The sequence below is a fragment of the Nyctereutes procyonoides genome, unplaced genomic scaffold (genome assembly GCF_905146905.1).
Source record: "Nyctereutes procyonoides isolate TBG_1078 unplaced genomic scaffold, NYPRO_anot_genome, whole genome shotgun sequence".
Lineage (NCBI taxonomy): Eukaryota > Metazoa > Chordata > Mammalia > Carnivora > Canidae > Nyctereutes > Nyctereutes procyonoides.
This window is the reverse complement of record NW_026575024.1, coordinates 17,709,113-17,724,728: the sequence shown is the minus strand read 5'-3', so window position 1 is coordinate 17,724,728 and position 15,616 is coordinate 17,709,113. Positions and strand designations below refer to the sequence as shown.

The window sequence follows — 15,616 nt, the reverse complement described above, 5'->3', positions numbered from 1 at the left end:
TGTGAATGTCTGATAAACAGAAGATGTCCGTGTGGTGAATCTTGGGGATTTGGGGATGAAGAGGAGGTCTATACCCTGGCTTTCATGAGCAATGCAACAGGCGATAACTGTGTTAATGGACCCAAAAGGACATCTTGTTGAGAAATAACAAGTAGCAACCATCTAGCAGGGAAGGTCTTATGGGATGTAGAAGAGGAAGGAACCTTCCCTTGGGACTAACACACTCATTCCAGACACCACGGGAGGCTTTATCTCTGCCATGCAGGAGTCAGCTTGGGATGCTGGTGGTGGACCAATGAGAAATCAGGGTGAGAAAAGGCAAAAAGGGTGAAGCATTACTTTTCTGCATCTATATTTCTGGGGCTCCCCAGTAATCCTGATGAGACATGACCAGGTACAGCAAAGCAGTTAACTCTGAGAAGACTCAGCACATGGAATCCCATGGCACACCGAGGTGGCCCAACCAGAGGAGGGATCACTGGCTCTGTAGGAAACTGGTGTCTCTGGGCCACTTGTCAAGCAGGAAACACACACCTTTCAGATGCCAACACAACAAGCCACAGCTGGCTCAAGTATTTCAGGACTTGAACACTTGTAGAAGAAGGTCCCTGCTCAGAAGTGATAAGCAGAGCAAGGGCCCGGCCACACTGCAGTGTTGGGCCATCTGGGGTCAGCAGAGTCTGCAGGGCAGCACGAGACACTCACCTCCTTTTGATGGTGAGCATGACACCCAGGAGAATGATGATGAACATGAGGAGGCCAGCGATCACACCAGCCATCTTCACAGTGTTGTCCACTTGCTTCTCTGGCTCCACGGTGTTAGAATTCTGGGTGGAGGCACCTTTGAAGGGAAAGAAGAAGAAAGATGTTGAAAAGGCTCACACACATGACTAGACAACAATTATAATGACATCGGGTTCCATTTTTTTATAAATTTATTTTTTATTGGTGTTCCATTTGCCAACATATAGAATAATGCCCAGTGCTCATCCCATCAAGTGCCCTCCTCATTGCCCATCACCCAGTCACCCCCACCCCCTGCCCACCTCCCCTTCCACCACCCCTATGCTCCATTTCTTGAGTGCTGACTATGTGCCAGGCACTGTGCTAAGAATATTAAACACAATATTCCATCTCATCTTTTTTAGCACTAGTCCCTTGTGATGTTGGGATTATTATACCCCCTACCCCCCTTTTTTTGCAGATGAAAAAACTGAGGTACAGAGGAATGAAGTGAGTGGTCCAAGGCTGCACAACTACTGGGCTGGGGCATCCTTATCCTCCAGAGATCAACCCTTCAAGTGGAGGGTTTTATCCCTCACACGGACTTGTCCCTCCAATCAAACCATGGATCTACAGTTCGATTCTTAGGTTCATGGAGTTATCCCAAACCCTACTTAATTCATTCTGGCAAATGGTGAAAATAGCAGCTTTGTGTTAAGATAACCTGGTTAACATCACTGGATTTTTTTAAAGGTAAAAACGTAAAGATTTTGTTTTGTGCCTTATATGAAACAAACGGCAGAAATACCGTACGTTGAAGGGAACTGCCTGGGGTTCAGAAAACACATATGACTAACTCCATGTCCAGAATTCAATGCTGATGCTACGTTCTCTGCTGGTACTAACTCGTTGGTTCAATTCCAGGTAGCCAAAAAATGCCTAAGCCCCGGCCTCATCAGGCAACATCCCAGGGATCAGAGGCTACTTCTCATTCCAGACACCTACCTATATAAATGCTTCTGGAGCATGGCCCAGGGGTTACCAGCACCCTGAGTGAACTCCTTCCTGCTGCCACTCACATTCCCAATGGGGCCATGTTGGTGTGGGGCAGCTTAAATCCACAAAATCCTCTCCCTAACGCATCCCTGCTTTTCTGCGTCATCAGCACCAGCTCATCCTTCATCACTGACTGCATCTCCTCTGGTTGCCTATGCCCCTGGGACAGTTCCTCTCTTTCCACTAAATTCTAACTCCCTGTAACACTATGCACACACTTCAATATACCGATATTATTAGTTATTTGTTTCTCGATCTGTCTCCTCCAGTGGTCTGCAAGCTCCCTGGGGGGGAGATTATACCTCCTTTATCTTTGTTTCCTCATGGTAGCACTAAGCCTGGCTTGTAATAGGTGTTCTCTTAATGTTTGTGATCGTTCAACGTTTCGCTGAAGGGATGACATCCCTGCCCACACACATTTGTTCTCATGGAACCAAATTGAATTTCTCTTTTCTCAGCCATGGGTTCACATAACTCAGCTGAATTGAAGGGATGTGAACACCCATAAGCTACGATTCTGACTCCCCAAACTCACTGATATTTAAGAACAGCCATCTAGCACAAAGACACATCCCTTCTTCTTGTTGAAGATAGTCAAGAGTTTTCCTGTATCAGAGCACACTCCCCACACTGCTTGTAACTGGGACAAGCTGAGTTTACTTAGCTCAGTTTCCCCAGTGGGAATAGCAAATCTTCAAGAACAGGGAGTTTTCATCTCTCTAATGCCACTGTCTCGCACAGACCACTCTCCTCCTGTTGGCTAACAGATGATTACCGAATGATATAAAGATGAGTGTACTAGAGTTCTTTGCTTCATTCATTCATTTGCTACTAAGCACCCATGTGCCATGTGCCATGTGCCAAATGATGCTGTCTATGGGTGGGATGAGAGATCCTTCTCCTGGATGGACTTATAAATAAGGGATTTTATTCAGTTCCCTTCACCAGCTAAAGGCAAGACCAGCTAATCAAATCCCAGGGCTGCCTTAGCAACTTGTCTACAGCCCAGAGGGTTTGTGGGGGAGTTAGCCAAACCACCGCTTTGGCAGGGCTGGTCTTATATTCCAGAATGGGAGCTGGTTACAAGTAGCCTTCACATAGCCCCCATTTCCCATTGGAGCCATGATTTCTGAGACATGGCTAGTCCACTGCATATCAAACATAAAAGGAAGCTGAACATCTCAGATGACAATTTCTTCAATTGTGTCAGAGCCTTTTTATTTGGTTTTGGAGGAAGGAAATTAGCTCAGGAGCATTCATTGGCATAGCTAAACTTTATTTAGTGTCTGCTCTGAGATCCTATTCTAGAGACTGGGGTACAAAGGCAAAGGAGCCCTGGAGAAGATCCTATTACCCTAAGAACACTGTTACTGGCTTGGCTTAGATTCACACTTCATTCCTTCAGTAAATAATTGCAAGGACTCACTATATGCGAGGTGTTCAGTGATACAGTAGTGAGTGAAAGAGGCACATTTCCTGCCCTCCAAGAGCCTACCATGAGTGGTGGGTGGGACTCAGGAGATAAAATTAATGAACCAAAAATCAATAATAGTAAGCTTTTCAAATCTGTTAAGGAGGAGAAAAGAGAGGCACATGGCTCTTGGAAAGCACATTATACAGAAATGAATCATGAGTGGGAAGATGTGGCCAGTGGGGTAAGCTCCAAGGGAGGCCAGGCTGTAACCAGGTAGAGAACATGAGAGGAGCCTGTGGGAGCAGCAGAAGGAATAGCAGTGGCTTAGGCTGTGTAAGGGGGCCAGGAGCCTGGTGCATTCAAGAAATTAAAGAAACATAGCGTAACAAGGGTGAGAAAGCAGGGTGAGCATGGTGAGAGAGAAGCTAGAGAGTACAGCTGGGGCCTATCTACACAGGGCATTAGGGCCCACAATGAGAGGTTTTGTTTTTTACCCTAAGGGTAAAAAAAGCTTGAGGTTGAGGGAGCCACCCAGGGAATAAAAATAAAAAGTGAAAGGAAAAGTAAGCTTAGAGAGAGAGAGTAGAGGGTCTGCAGCACTTAGTAAGTGGGTAGAGAAAGATAGGCCTGCACAGGAAGCATAGCAGGAGTGGTCAGACAGGTAACAAGACAACTCAGGAGAGCTGAGTGCCCTAGAGCCAAGAGAAGAGTGTTTCAAGAAGGAATGAATAATCAACCGTATCAAACACTGCTCCATACCCAAGGGAAAGTGAAGATCTTGCATAAGTATTAGAAACTCTTCCCCAAATAAGTTTCAAGATGACCCTAGAATGAAGCATCTTCAGTGGTGACCATGAACGAACAACGGAGCATCCTTGATCAAGGGAGGCTATCTGAAAGGCCAGAACCTTGTGGTTTAGACAAATTCAAGGAGTTTAGCCAACAGGCATCAGAGGTGAAATCACATACTCGGTACAGGGAAGCTATGAGAAGGAGTCATATTTGGCTCACCCAACTGGACTCCAGGTACAGGGATGTGAATGTGCCCTGTGATATGGCCAACCCAATATCCATTGCAGTACCCTTTCGAGGGCATTTGCGCTAGCCACTGTGGAATTGTGTCTCTGTTCAAAAAGGAAGTATACCAACAGTGTTGAAAGGTGGTACAGGTATAGAGAAAATGGCTCAGGAACTGAAGGCCAGACACCATTCCTCTGTGGTTCCTCCATCTGAGAGGAAGAAGAAAGGGACAGAGACAGAGTATGGGCTAGATCTGCTTCTGGTTCAGAGTCAGAGTATGCCCAGGAGGCTTAGATCAAAGTCCTCAATGGAGAAGATGAGACCCTGTGATAGGACTTACAGGGAAGCACATAAGGGTTGCCTTATGATGGGGCCTTCTAACAATATGATGTGCTATCTCAGGTAGGAATTGAGCTCCTGAACAAACAGATGCCATGCCCAATTACAATGACTTTTTAAAAATTTAGCTTAAATGGATTGACCCATTACTGGGTGCTAAGTAATGTGCCAAATACTTTTCATATGTGAGGTCATTTATTCACAAAACTAAACAAGATGCTAGTCTTGTTTTCCCTTTCAAATAGATTAGAAAAGTTAAATGACTTGCCTAAGGCCATATAACTAGTGAGTTCTGGAGCTAGAATCTGTGTACCGGGCTTACCCCCTTAACACTCTAATGAACTGCCCTTGAGAGAGTTGCAGTAAAGGAAATTGCCCGAACTGGGTCCATGAAGAAGGTTGGCCATGTGACTCATTGGCCAGAAATCCAAGGAAACTTTTCAGAGGTTGAACTGGGAACCCTTCATCAATATGGTAGCTGTGTTTCTTTTGCTCCAAGTCCACCCTTTTCAGGAGAGTCAAACTTAGTACCAGCCTCCAGTCCCTAAAAAGCCTTGTTTCTGGCCTTGGGTAACTTCTATCTACTAAGTAGGGACTGGGATGGGAGTCTGCTAAATGAGAGAAGGGGGAGGGACTTGGATATATCCTCTTCATTTCTGCCTTCCATTGGGAACCAGCCTGAGAATAGTCCACGTAAATCAGAACTGGCAGCTAGGCACTAGGTGGTAAATTTATCCAACTGGAGAAACTTCAAGGTTCTACTTGAGTCCCCTGTGTCATGTAGTCATTAAAAACAATCTTGTGAGCTCAGCCTATGCTAACAGGAGACTACTATCTCTGACATGAGGCTGGATGCTCAACCTTATACCCCAGCCAGCTGCAACTTTTGAGCTCTGAGCATGCCCAAAGCTAAGCCAGTCTTCTCAGAGCAGTTGCGGCTGCTCCCCCCCATCCAGCCATGAAATCTATGTCTTAGGATTCAGACTCCTCCTAGCTCCAGCTCAGAGTTCACACCTGGCTTTCAGTGTACTATCTACTCACTATTACACATGGGAGCCTGATGCCCAAGGGATAGCTCTTGGTCTTGTGAAGTCTTCTCCTCTCCATACACAGGGCCAAGTCACCATGTTTTACTTCCCTACTGCGTCCTCCCATGCTATGAAACAACCATCCCAGTTTATATTCCCCCAAGGACTCCTGATATACACCAAGGGTAATTGGTTTTGCTTAACTAAATTGAACTAGTCAGGCCACTCTGATGAGGCTTATCCAGTTGTTGACTCCATCCTCTGAGAGAGACCTCCAGGGTAAAGACAGGCGAAGAGCCTTGCCGCTCAAAGTGTGGTCCAAAAACTAGAAGCATCAGCATCACCTGGGAGCTTATTACAAATGCAGAAACTCAGGCCCCATCCCAGATCTAATGAATTGGCAGCTGCATTTTGAAAATGACTATTTGTGATTCAGGTATACATTGAAATTCAGAGATTATTGACTTTGGAGGAATGGCAGTCAGAATCAGGACTTTTCAGCCCAGAGAATAGAAGATTCAGATGAGCCTCAATTCTTGCCTTCAACAAGTTGAAAGGCCATTGTGGAAGATGGAATAGATTGGTCCTTTTAATTTTAAAGATTGGAGCTAACATCAATGGGTAGAGTGACAGGGGTAGATCAGGGATCAACACAAGGAAAGGTTTTTATGTCGAAGCACTATCCAGTGAAGGCTCAAGCCTGGCCTCTGTGAGGCAGCATTTTGATTCTGAGAGAAGCATAAAAGCAGTCATGATTCCCAAGTCCTGTTCCAGAGATGGCCCTTCCTTTCACCTGCCCACTTTGTCTCCACCTATTCTCACCTCCTGGGCTTCTTGGATGCTTAACCAAGCCCTCAATACCTCACTGTCATGGGATGCTGACCTTTCTTGTTTGATTATTGATCCTGCTTCCCATCTCAAATCAGCATCCCTTGATTCCAGTGATACCAATGCTCTGGGTGAGAGACATTCTCCTTGTCACCCCTAGAGATACGGGACTTCCATGGGGTCTACCTCCAAGTCACCAGGTTACCCACAATGGCAGGAGAATATGTCATCAACAATGAAAGACACTAACTGGAAATTTGGTGTTCTCCCATCATACAGAAGGACTACATTGGCCTCTTATACCCCTTTTGAGGTTGAGATTCTATGATTTTATGAGATCAGTCAAAAGCAATGGGTTTCAGATAAGAAATACATGAGTTTGCATCCGATTCCATCACTAAATGGTCGTGTGGCCTTGATCAAAGCTATTAGCCACCATTTGATTTGATATCTTGATTTGTAAAATAGGCAGTAAGTGCCAAGTTCACAGGGATTTTATAAGGATCAAATGTAATAAAAGAGGTAAAAATGTTTGATAAACTCTGAGGAACTGCTCCCACATATGGCATAATGATGGCATGGCTTTGGAGCTGGCTCCAAGGTGGTAACAGGGGTTTTCTGAGTCTACAAACTGTAGGTGCATTGTGGGTGCTGGGGACATGCCTCCTTGCAACCTGCTGGCTGAGTTCACCTAATCCTTAGGATGAAGGTAGGAAGAGCCCCCCAGAGTGATTCACTTAACTTTCTTCCTACAGGCAGGGTCTGTATCAAGCTTACATCTGGATGACTTAATGGCAGCAATAACAAAATTTGGCAGCAAGGGATTAATGATTCATTCTCAAAGTGCTCTCACTGGCTATCGGCCCAATTCTATGGCTTTACTTCAGAAAATTTCCCCATAAAGATATGGAGCAAAAATAGAAGTCTCAGATAAAGAACATCTAATTGCAATTGATAAAACCAAGTGAATCCCAGTAGATGCATAACCTATACTGGTGATCATTGCTGATGGTAAAGGAAGGAAGCTGGCTCTCGGGAACAACATTCCTAAAAGATGCAGTCTTTAAAACTCACAGTCTTCTCTTAGTTATCCAAGGGCATATTAGCCCCAGATCTGACTGTGCTGGCAGTTCACCCCGTCTCCTTAATGACTTCTTTTCTTGAAGAGTTTCTCTGTCTTTACTCTGGCTTTGCATGCTTCTGGCACCCAGTGGAGAAAACCTTTCAAACTCTGACTTGGAGCTGCTACCTCTATGTGAAGGTTTTAAGGATTGTAGACATCTCTGATTATGGGGGCGGGGGAGCGGTTTGCCACGAGGAGGCAACAGGGAAAAGATGAGGAAGCTGGGCAACTTTCCGGTTCTTCTAAAGTCAGGTATGCACCATATCCCTTCTTGATTTTGCTGGAAGCGAATTCTTAGAATGGTAGGCTATTTTTAAGATGGAATTTAAGTCCAAGATTGGAAAAAAAAGTTGGTAGGAAAGCATCTGGATACTTCATTAGATTCAAGCCTCCAGACTTTACAAATTGCATCCCAAGGCATTGAGAGCATTTGTAATTGTGATCATGAACTACTTTGGCAGTCTTTGAGGATTGAAATTGTAGCAAACAGGAGGGGTGCGAGAAGCCTGGGGAGAAACAAATGCTGTTGTTGACTTTTTTTTTTTAATGGAAAAATGTGGATTCCAGATATTTCGCAAGAGTAAGTGAGATGTTGATATAGGAAAAAAAAATATAGACTGGATGATTAAATCAGAATTTTTCCCTTACCATTTACTAAAGGAAGGAATAATCATTGGAAATCTGCATCCATCAGCATCCAAACCAGGAAAAGGGAAACCACTCCAAACGTAAAATGGAGCAAATTTGCTAGAGAACTGATACAGAGATCAGGAGAGGATGGTGAGACAGCCCAGATGGTACTGACACCAGGAACCATAACCCAGCATAGACTGGAAAGACAAAAAGGAGGTGGTGGTGGTTTCATCAGAGCCCAGAGGTCAGAGTCACCCAAAAGAGGCTGGAACTCTGGTAGACCTCTGGGAGAAGTACAGTCATGGAGGGGACAGTCACTGCCCCCAAAGGCGCCTGAGGCCAAGAGGAAGAAGGCTTCTCCTCTCTCTTACTATACAATTAATGCCTTCCATTGGCCAAACCCAGATGCCAGTTGACACAGGGGCCCAGGAAACACAGCCTGCAGGGGTTACCTGCACTCCCAGCCAGCCAGAGAACAGCAAAGAAGGGGTGTGAAGCCAGACAGGCCAAGGGCCAGCAAGAGCTTCCTATGAACAAGTGATGATGTTTACCCCGTTGTTACTACTCTAAAGTTACCACTTTTGAGGGGTGTCTGGACTCGTGGATTAGGAGGAAGACCCAAGACTGTGTGTTAATACCAGCAGAGTCAAGACCAAGTTAGAGACATGGCTGGCTTCTGGGACAGCTAGCTGTTAAACTGGGTTGCTCAGCAGACATTGCTTACTGATATTTTGACCTAGAATCTTACCTGGATCAGCCGGTTTAAGCCGTCTTTGTACATATGCCTGTGCCTGCTCAGTCTGCCACCCGCTGTATCATGCAGCTCCATTCTATACCCGCTTTTCTTGAAGATTATCTCCCCTCGTGCCCTCTTGCCAACATATCATATTCTAATATCGAAGGGATTGATGAACATGTCATGTGAATCTTGTTATATGGGCCAAATTATACAGACTTTGCTCAAATGATATTTAAACTTGACCTTTTTAACTGAAGTTCTCTCATCCTTTTCACTTTCCTTGTATATCAACCACCATCTCTAAGCCCTTAACACATTGAGTTCAGTTTTATTATTAATCTCTGGGCTTTCCCTATAATTCCTTTCTTGATATTTAGCCACCACAGAGTCCCATATAATTACACAGGGAGACAAGCCTTGCTCAAGTTTAAGTAACTGTTGTCTACTTTATTCCTAATATTCTTTCTCTGGTCTCATGATTACTAATTTTTTTTTTTTTAAATTTCTGACTACCTCCCCCACACCTGAGAACAGTGCCTCCCTCACTAGGTCTGGTTGATAATGGAGTGCTTGAGAAGGATTATTCCATCATTCTTCTAAGTGACATCACCTAGGATGTTTCTCAAGTAATAAATAAATTGCCTCAATTCATCATATGACAGTAATTGCTTTTAGCCAAGATTTAACTCAGAGTCAATGTCAAGGAGCTGGAAAACACTACAGAGACACAGGTTTTTCAAAGATAGCTCTACCCTTGCTGGGGAAAACCATTTAATAAGTACTGAGCTAAGTGTAAAGAAGATACAGATTTCTAATATCCTAGCCTCCCTCAATATCACCCAGCTGGTCCTAAGAGGTTGGAATTGACTTCATCACAGCCTATACAACTAAAACTGCTAAATATTGCTGACAGGGGTTGCCCTCTTTTTCAGCCTTAAATGGAGGTTAGCACCCTGTGAGACGGGAATAGCTTTAATTGATTGTTTGAAAGTACTCCGGCCACTCAAATAAATTGTTCCTCAAGTGCTGATGCTGCTTGGTCCTATGCATCTCCTGAATCTGTTTCCAGGTGGACTCTGCTTTACACAGCAAATGCTCTGTGTAGGTCAAATTCTACTTCAGTCATGTTACATACAGTAGGAAAGCTATGTAAGTCCCTGTGGTGAATCTCTCCTGGGTACAGGAAAACTCCTTTATTAGAAATTGTTTTCTTTTTTAATGCATTCAGAATTTAGCATTATAGACTTCTTTAAGGGTAGTCATGCCTGAATGATGCCAGACATTGTCATTACTGACACATACTTTATAAGGCATGCCCTTTCAAGGGCTTCACCACTGCTGTTCTGAGAAAACCCTCATACCTCTACAGTTTCAACTACTCTTATGCCCAGAAGCCCATAGTGTGAGTGCCAGGGCCCTAACCTGTGACTAGACTAGGGCCAGGAGCTATGGCTAGGGTTGGGTATACTTTGTAGACTGGTTTAGGAGTCACACCACAGTGAAGGTTAAAGAGCAGGATATGGCTGAGGTAGGGGTCAAATCTAAAGGAGGGATCAGGAGCTGGCCTGTGGGGTTTAGGAGTGTTCAGCTGATCAGTCTGCACCCACTCATGGTGAGGAGTCAATCTACACCTAGAGTTGTGATTAGACTATGGCCAGCAATAATATTTAGCCCATGGAATGGAACTGGACAAAGCTAAGTGACATCCAAATGGACCAGACCCATTACCTTGATCCCATTAGCACCAAGTCAACTCTAGGCCACAGAGAAAAAGTCCTGGACATTGCCCAATGAATGGTACTAAGATTATAACATTGATAGTGAGGACAGCAAGTTGCTAGGTATGCAAGGTAATTAAGAGACAATCCTGCTGTCTGGGAGCTCACTACCTGGTAGGAGAGAGAAGTGTGCAAGCTAAAAATCAAAGCTAACACAGGTGTGGACAGGGAGGGGCACGCATGACTGCTTAGGGAAAACTAAACTATAAACCTGGTTTTCACGTGCATCAATGGTATGGAACATGTCAAGGGCATCCCTGAGGCCAACCAGTGGCCTCTTCTCTAGAAGAGAAGAATACAGTCTATTCGGGGTGACTGTACACTCTCCCCCACTGGATCCCTAGGGTCTAGACAAGGCCTGCCCTGCCAAGGAGGATGAAGAGGCTGAGTCAGCTCACTGCCAACAGGACTGGCTCCCTGCTTGTAGAAATCTGTGCACTGAGCCTGAGCCCAGGGGTCTCAAAGCTGCTTAGCTGCAGCAGAGTGGAGCATCTACAGCCTGTGATAGGGATTAAAGGTTTAGTCTGCAGAGCAGATGTAAGAGAGGAGAACACACACTCTTTCCTAGGCCCTATGGCCAAGTAGAAAGTCCCATTAGACTTTCCAGGCAGCCAGTGGGAGAGTGTGTGCAGTCACCCCGAATAGACTATTCTTCCTGTGGAGATCAGACCAGTCCTGTGTCAGCTGTGGAATGAGGGAAGCGTTCTCAGGAGATGTCACTGTAGCAGTGTGCACAACAGTCCACTGGGAGGGTAGACAGGTCAAACATTGTCAGGACACCAAGAACAAGTTACCACAGCCTGGCTGGTGAGGCAGAGGCCAAGGCCAGGGTGTAACCAGCAGCAGATGTTAGGACTGTTCAAAAGTAGGAGGCAGAGCCAAAAAGTGGAGGATCAGAGCCACTGAACAGGGGCTGGCTGTGAGCCAGATGCAGAATACAGCCAACAAGGAGACCCCCACAGGGTGGGCCCAACAAACTCTCTGGGAGGGCAGCTCTGGGCCTTGGTCTCACTTTGGTCTGTCCACTGTAACAGTATGGCCTCAAGGGTGGACTCCTGCCACTGTCTAATGCTCTGGATCCCCATGTTTTCCAAGTGTAGTAGTTTTGTAGGGCTGTCGTAACAAACTACCACCATCGGGGGGGCTCAAAGCAACAGAAATTTACTTTCTCACAGTTCTAGAGACTAGAAGTTCAAAATCAAGATGTCCATGCTTGCTACGAGACTGGGTACAATCCTTCCTCTCCTCCTCCTGCTGCAGGTTTGCTGCAGTCCTCAGCAATCCTTGGCCTGCAGATGCATCATTCCTCTCTGCCTCTGTCACCACACAGCACTCTCCCTGTGTGTCTGTCTTCACGTGATATTCCCTTCTTTTTTTTTTTTAAAGGATTTACTTATTTAATTTAGAGAGAGGGAGAGAGTGTGCATGTGTGCAAGCAAATGTGTGGGAGAGAGGCAGAGGGGGAGAGAATCTTAAGCAGACTCTGAGCTGAATGCAGAGCTCGATGTGGGGTTCATTCTCACAACCCTGAGATCACCACCTGAGCCAAAACCAAGAGTCAGATGCTTAACCAACTGCGCCATCCCGGTGCCTTGATGTTTCCTTCTTATAAGGACATCAGTTTCACCAGATTAGAGTCTGCCCTCATGACTCATCTTACCTAATGACATCTGCAAAGACCCTATTCCTGGATCAGATCGCATTCACAAGAACTGGGCGTTATGACCTCCACATATCTTTTGGGGGAAGACATGAACCCGTAACACCAGGCTAAGCTCAGCTAAGCAGTCTGGGAATGGGAGGGAGGTCTTTGTATTTCAAGGAGTAAAATGCAATCACTAATAGAGGTTAGGGTCAATCAGAGAGGATGTGGGAAAAGGATGTCACACTCCTGCTTGGTCATGGACTGAGGCAAATAGGCACTTTCAGAAGGCCAAAATATCCTGGCTTTATTTGTCTGAGTAGTCCAGTAGAGTGTTACCAGATCAAGGTGTCCCCAAGGCCCTTGCGCAGAAACATAATTCAATTCTTTCCAACCGAGTCTGGTGAAGCTGATCTCAAGGGATGATCGCATTGCCTGACCTAAAGGGGTAAGAATGGGGAGGAGAGGCAAAGATCTGCCCAGCCTGGGTAGCTTTGTCTGGATCTTGCTTCTGGAACGTGCTTCTTGAACGTGCTCCTGGAAAGGAGAGGAGGCACGGGAGGGAACAAGAAATCTATAGGAAGGATTAGTGGGAGCACGAGCAGGATCAGAGGGAACGGCCAGTAAACACGCAGCACGGAATTCAGATTAGTGCAATGAAACTGAGCAAGGGTAATAAAACCAGCAGTGGGAATAGCATCGATTGTTGAGATTCCAGGCAAATCCACCATGAACATGTTTTCTTTCTTCTAGCCTTTGCCCCTTGGCTTTTGGAAGCAGAAACACTGAATCACTGTGTTTTGTACTAAAAGCTGATCTACCCTCCTCCCCAAAGGATGGATAGAAAAGCAGCTCTGTGTTAGGAGAGATGATAGAGGGCAGAAGTGAAGTCCAAAGCATTTACAGTCATGGCTGTTGCCTGCAGGGGCACGCTCAGAGTTCTGAGAGGTCTCCCCTGGGGTGCCCATGCTTTCTGCCTATAAGCACCAGATGAGCCCGGGAGAGCCTATGCAGGGCCACACCAGCAGATTTTAATGGGGCCTCCATTAAGAAACTCCAGAGAATCAGTCCCTAAGAAGCTTGGGAGGTGGGGCCACACAGGGTTCAAATACTAGATTGAAATCCAATTCTCAGTGGTGTCAGGGGAGCATACACTGGAAGGGCACCAGTGAGATGACAAGGAGGCCAGTCTGGAAGCTGTGACACTAATCTGAGCAAGACTTAATGGATCTTAGGCATGAAAAGCAGCAGCGAGGAAAGGAGAGATTCAGGAGAGATTCTAGAGGCAGTACCGGTCCCATGTGGTGGCTGGCTGGTACCATCAATGGGGAGAGAGCACGGATGGCCCTGGGATTCTGAATCTGAATTTAATGGCAGTTTGTATAGAAGCCTGAAGGCTGGTTTCTCCTTGGTCTAAGGAGAATACCCCGAGAGAGAAAAAGGTATAGTGAAGGCCTTATATATGCTCCTTGCTTAGATGCTTGCTTTGCAGGCAGCAGGAGCATTCACTTGCTATAGGGGAACACCCCACAGGAGAAATGGCATGCCAGAAAAATGCCTTCCTCTTCTGCATTAACGCTACTGGTTCAGCGTGGCGATCGGTCACAGAAGCTGGCAGCCAAAATGATGTGCCCAGAGCCTTGTGTCCATCAGGCTATGAGCATCTATTGTAAGACTGCTGACAAAGATGGCATTCTGGTGCATTTGATCGAATACTACACTTCTTCCATGCTCTGTGGAGTCAGCCTACAGCCATGCCAGCAGCCACATGGAAGAGCTGTGGCTAAATTTTACCCACCTCCCTGACCTCCAGTTGTGGTCCCTGCTCCTCATCTGCAGACACAGCCCTGGCCTGAGCTTTGAGACCAACTGAGGCCTTGGTCAAGGGGGACTGGAAGATGCCCAAGAAGGCTCAGGGACCTCAGCATTGTGTCACCTCAGCTCTCTGCCCTGCTCTTGCCTGGGGCCATCACAAGAGCCGGGGTTGCCATGCTACTGTGTCCAGCTTCCCACTCTATATCCTAACTCCCTAGGGAGCCCCTGTTTGTGAACTCTGCTTATGATTTTAGGCTAAGGCTCTGATGGGCTCTTACCTCTCACCCCATCCCCCACATTTCTCAGGAACCACAGTTCTGGTCCAGCCACCTGCCTGAATTTCACCACTGGCAAGCTTGCCTGCTTCCTCCTATTTGGATCTCCATTTCCTCATCTAAAATGGGTTTAGGATGATAATAATAGCAACAGCACAAGCCCAAGTATTTAAAGTGTATTTTCTCCCTTATTCCTCTTAACAACTAGTGACTATTAGTATCCCTATTTTGTTGATAAAGAAATGGGGCAATTTATGCAACTTCTCAGTGGCTCGAAGCCCCACTGCTAGTCAGGATATGGTTTTTGAGGCATTGTGCTGAACCCCTCTGCTATGGTATTTCCTGGTTCTTGGCACATAATAGGTGCTCACTAGCATGGATCGTGGGCATAGAGCATGGTGGGTCAGAGTACAGACTGTGCGGAGAAATTTATCATCTCTGAGCTGTGTGATTTCTAACAATCAGAGCCCCAGTTTCCACATCTGTAAACGAGAATGCTAACAGCACCCCACGGAGTAGAGTCCTTGGAAAGTTGAAGTATGTTAATAACGTGAATCCCTCTGTACTTGCCATGGGATGCAGGAAGTCTGTAACACATCGTGGCTGTTCTACTGTTCTTTTCCTCATCTTGCTAGATATCCCTGATGCCACTGTCCCCCAGAGCTGCCACTTCTCTCCAGCCAGCCTGGCAGGCTGTGTCTCCCCATTTTGGGTCTTCCTTCCTCTTCTCTCCACCCAGCATGTTCCCGTCATGGTGGGTGCTTGGATTTCAGCCTTTTCCAGAGCACTACATCTGGTCCTACTGCTTCCAGCTCCTATTCGCACACCATCTGTCAACCCTTGCCAGGGGGCATCACCTCCCTGGGAGGGTCGCTGAGGCTCCAGGGTGCCCGAGGCTGTGGAGGCCTCTAGGCATGCTGAGCCCTCAGGAGGCTGCCATGCTGCTTCCCTATCTGCTCAGGGCCCACACAGCTATGGAGTCCAAAGACTCCAACTCTACCTGGGTCCAGAATTTATAAGGCTTCCCTGGGGCAAGTTGCTTTAGAGGCAAAGCAGTCTCAGAGAGTGTTTTATGGCCCAAATCCTGCTACTGCGGCAAGGCTCTGATTTTAAAAACCGCCAGGAAAATAACAACAGAGAGTTTTAACATGAACAGGAAAGAAAAGAATGACAGAGAGGAGGTGCACCTGACACCTTCTCAAG

The 15,616-nt window shown here is 46.2% G+C and overlaps 1 protein-coding gene across 3 annotated transcripts in view; it reads right to left on the bottom strand.

Annotated features, from left to right (window-relative positions):
• The window catches only part of PTPRT (protein tyrosine phosphatase receptor type T), a 1,038,801-nt gene that overhangs the window by 177,989 nt on the left and 845,196 nt on the right, over positions 1-15,616 (bottom strand). For all 3 annotated transcript variants that reach the window (XM_055306331.1, XM_055306315.1, XM_055306321.1), the window contains one exon: positions 706-841. In XM_055306331.1, the coding sequence (XP_055162306.1) occupies positions 706-841 (136 nt within the window). The remainder of the gene's footprint in view (positions 1-705; positions 842-15,616) is intronic.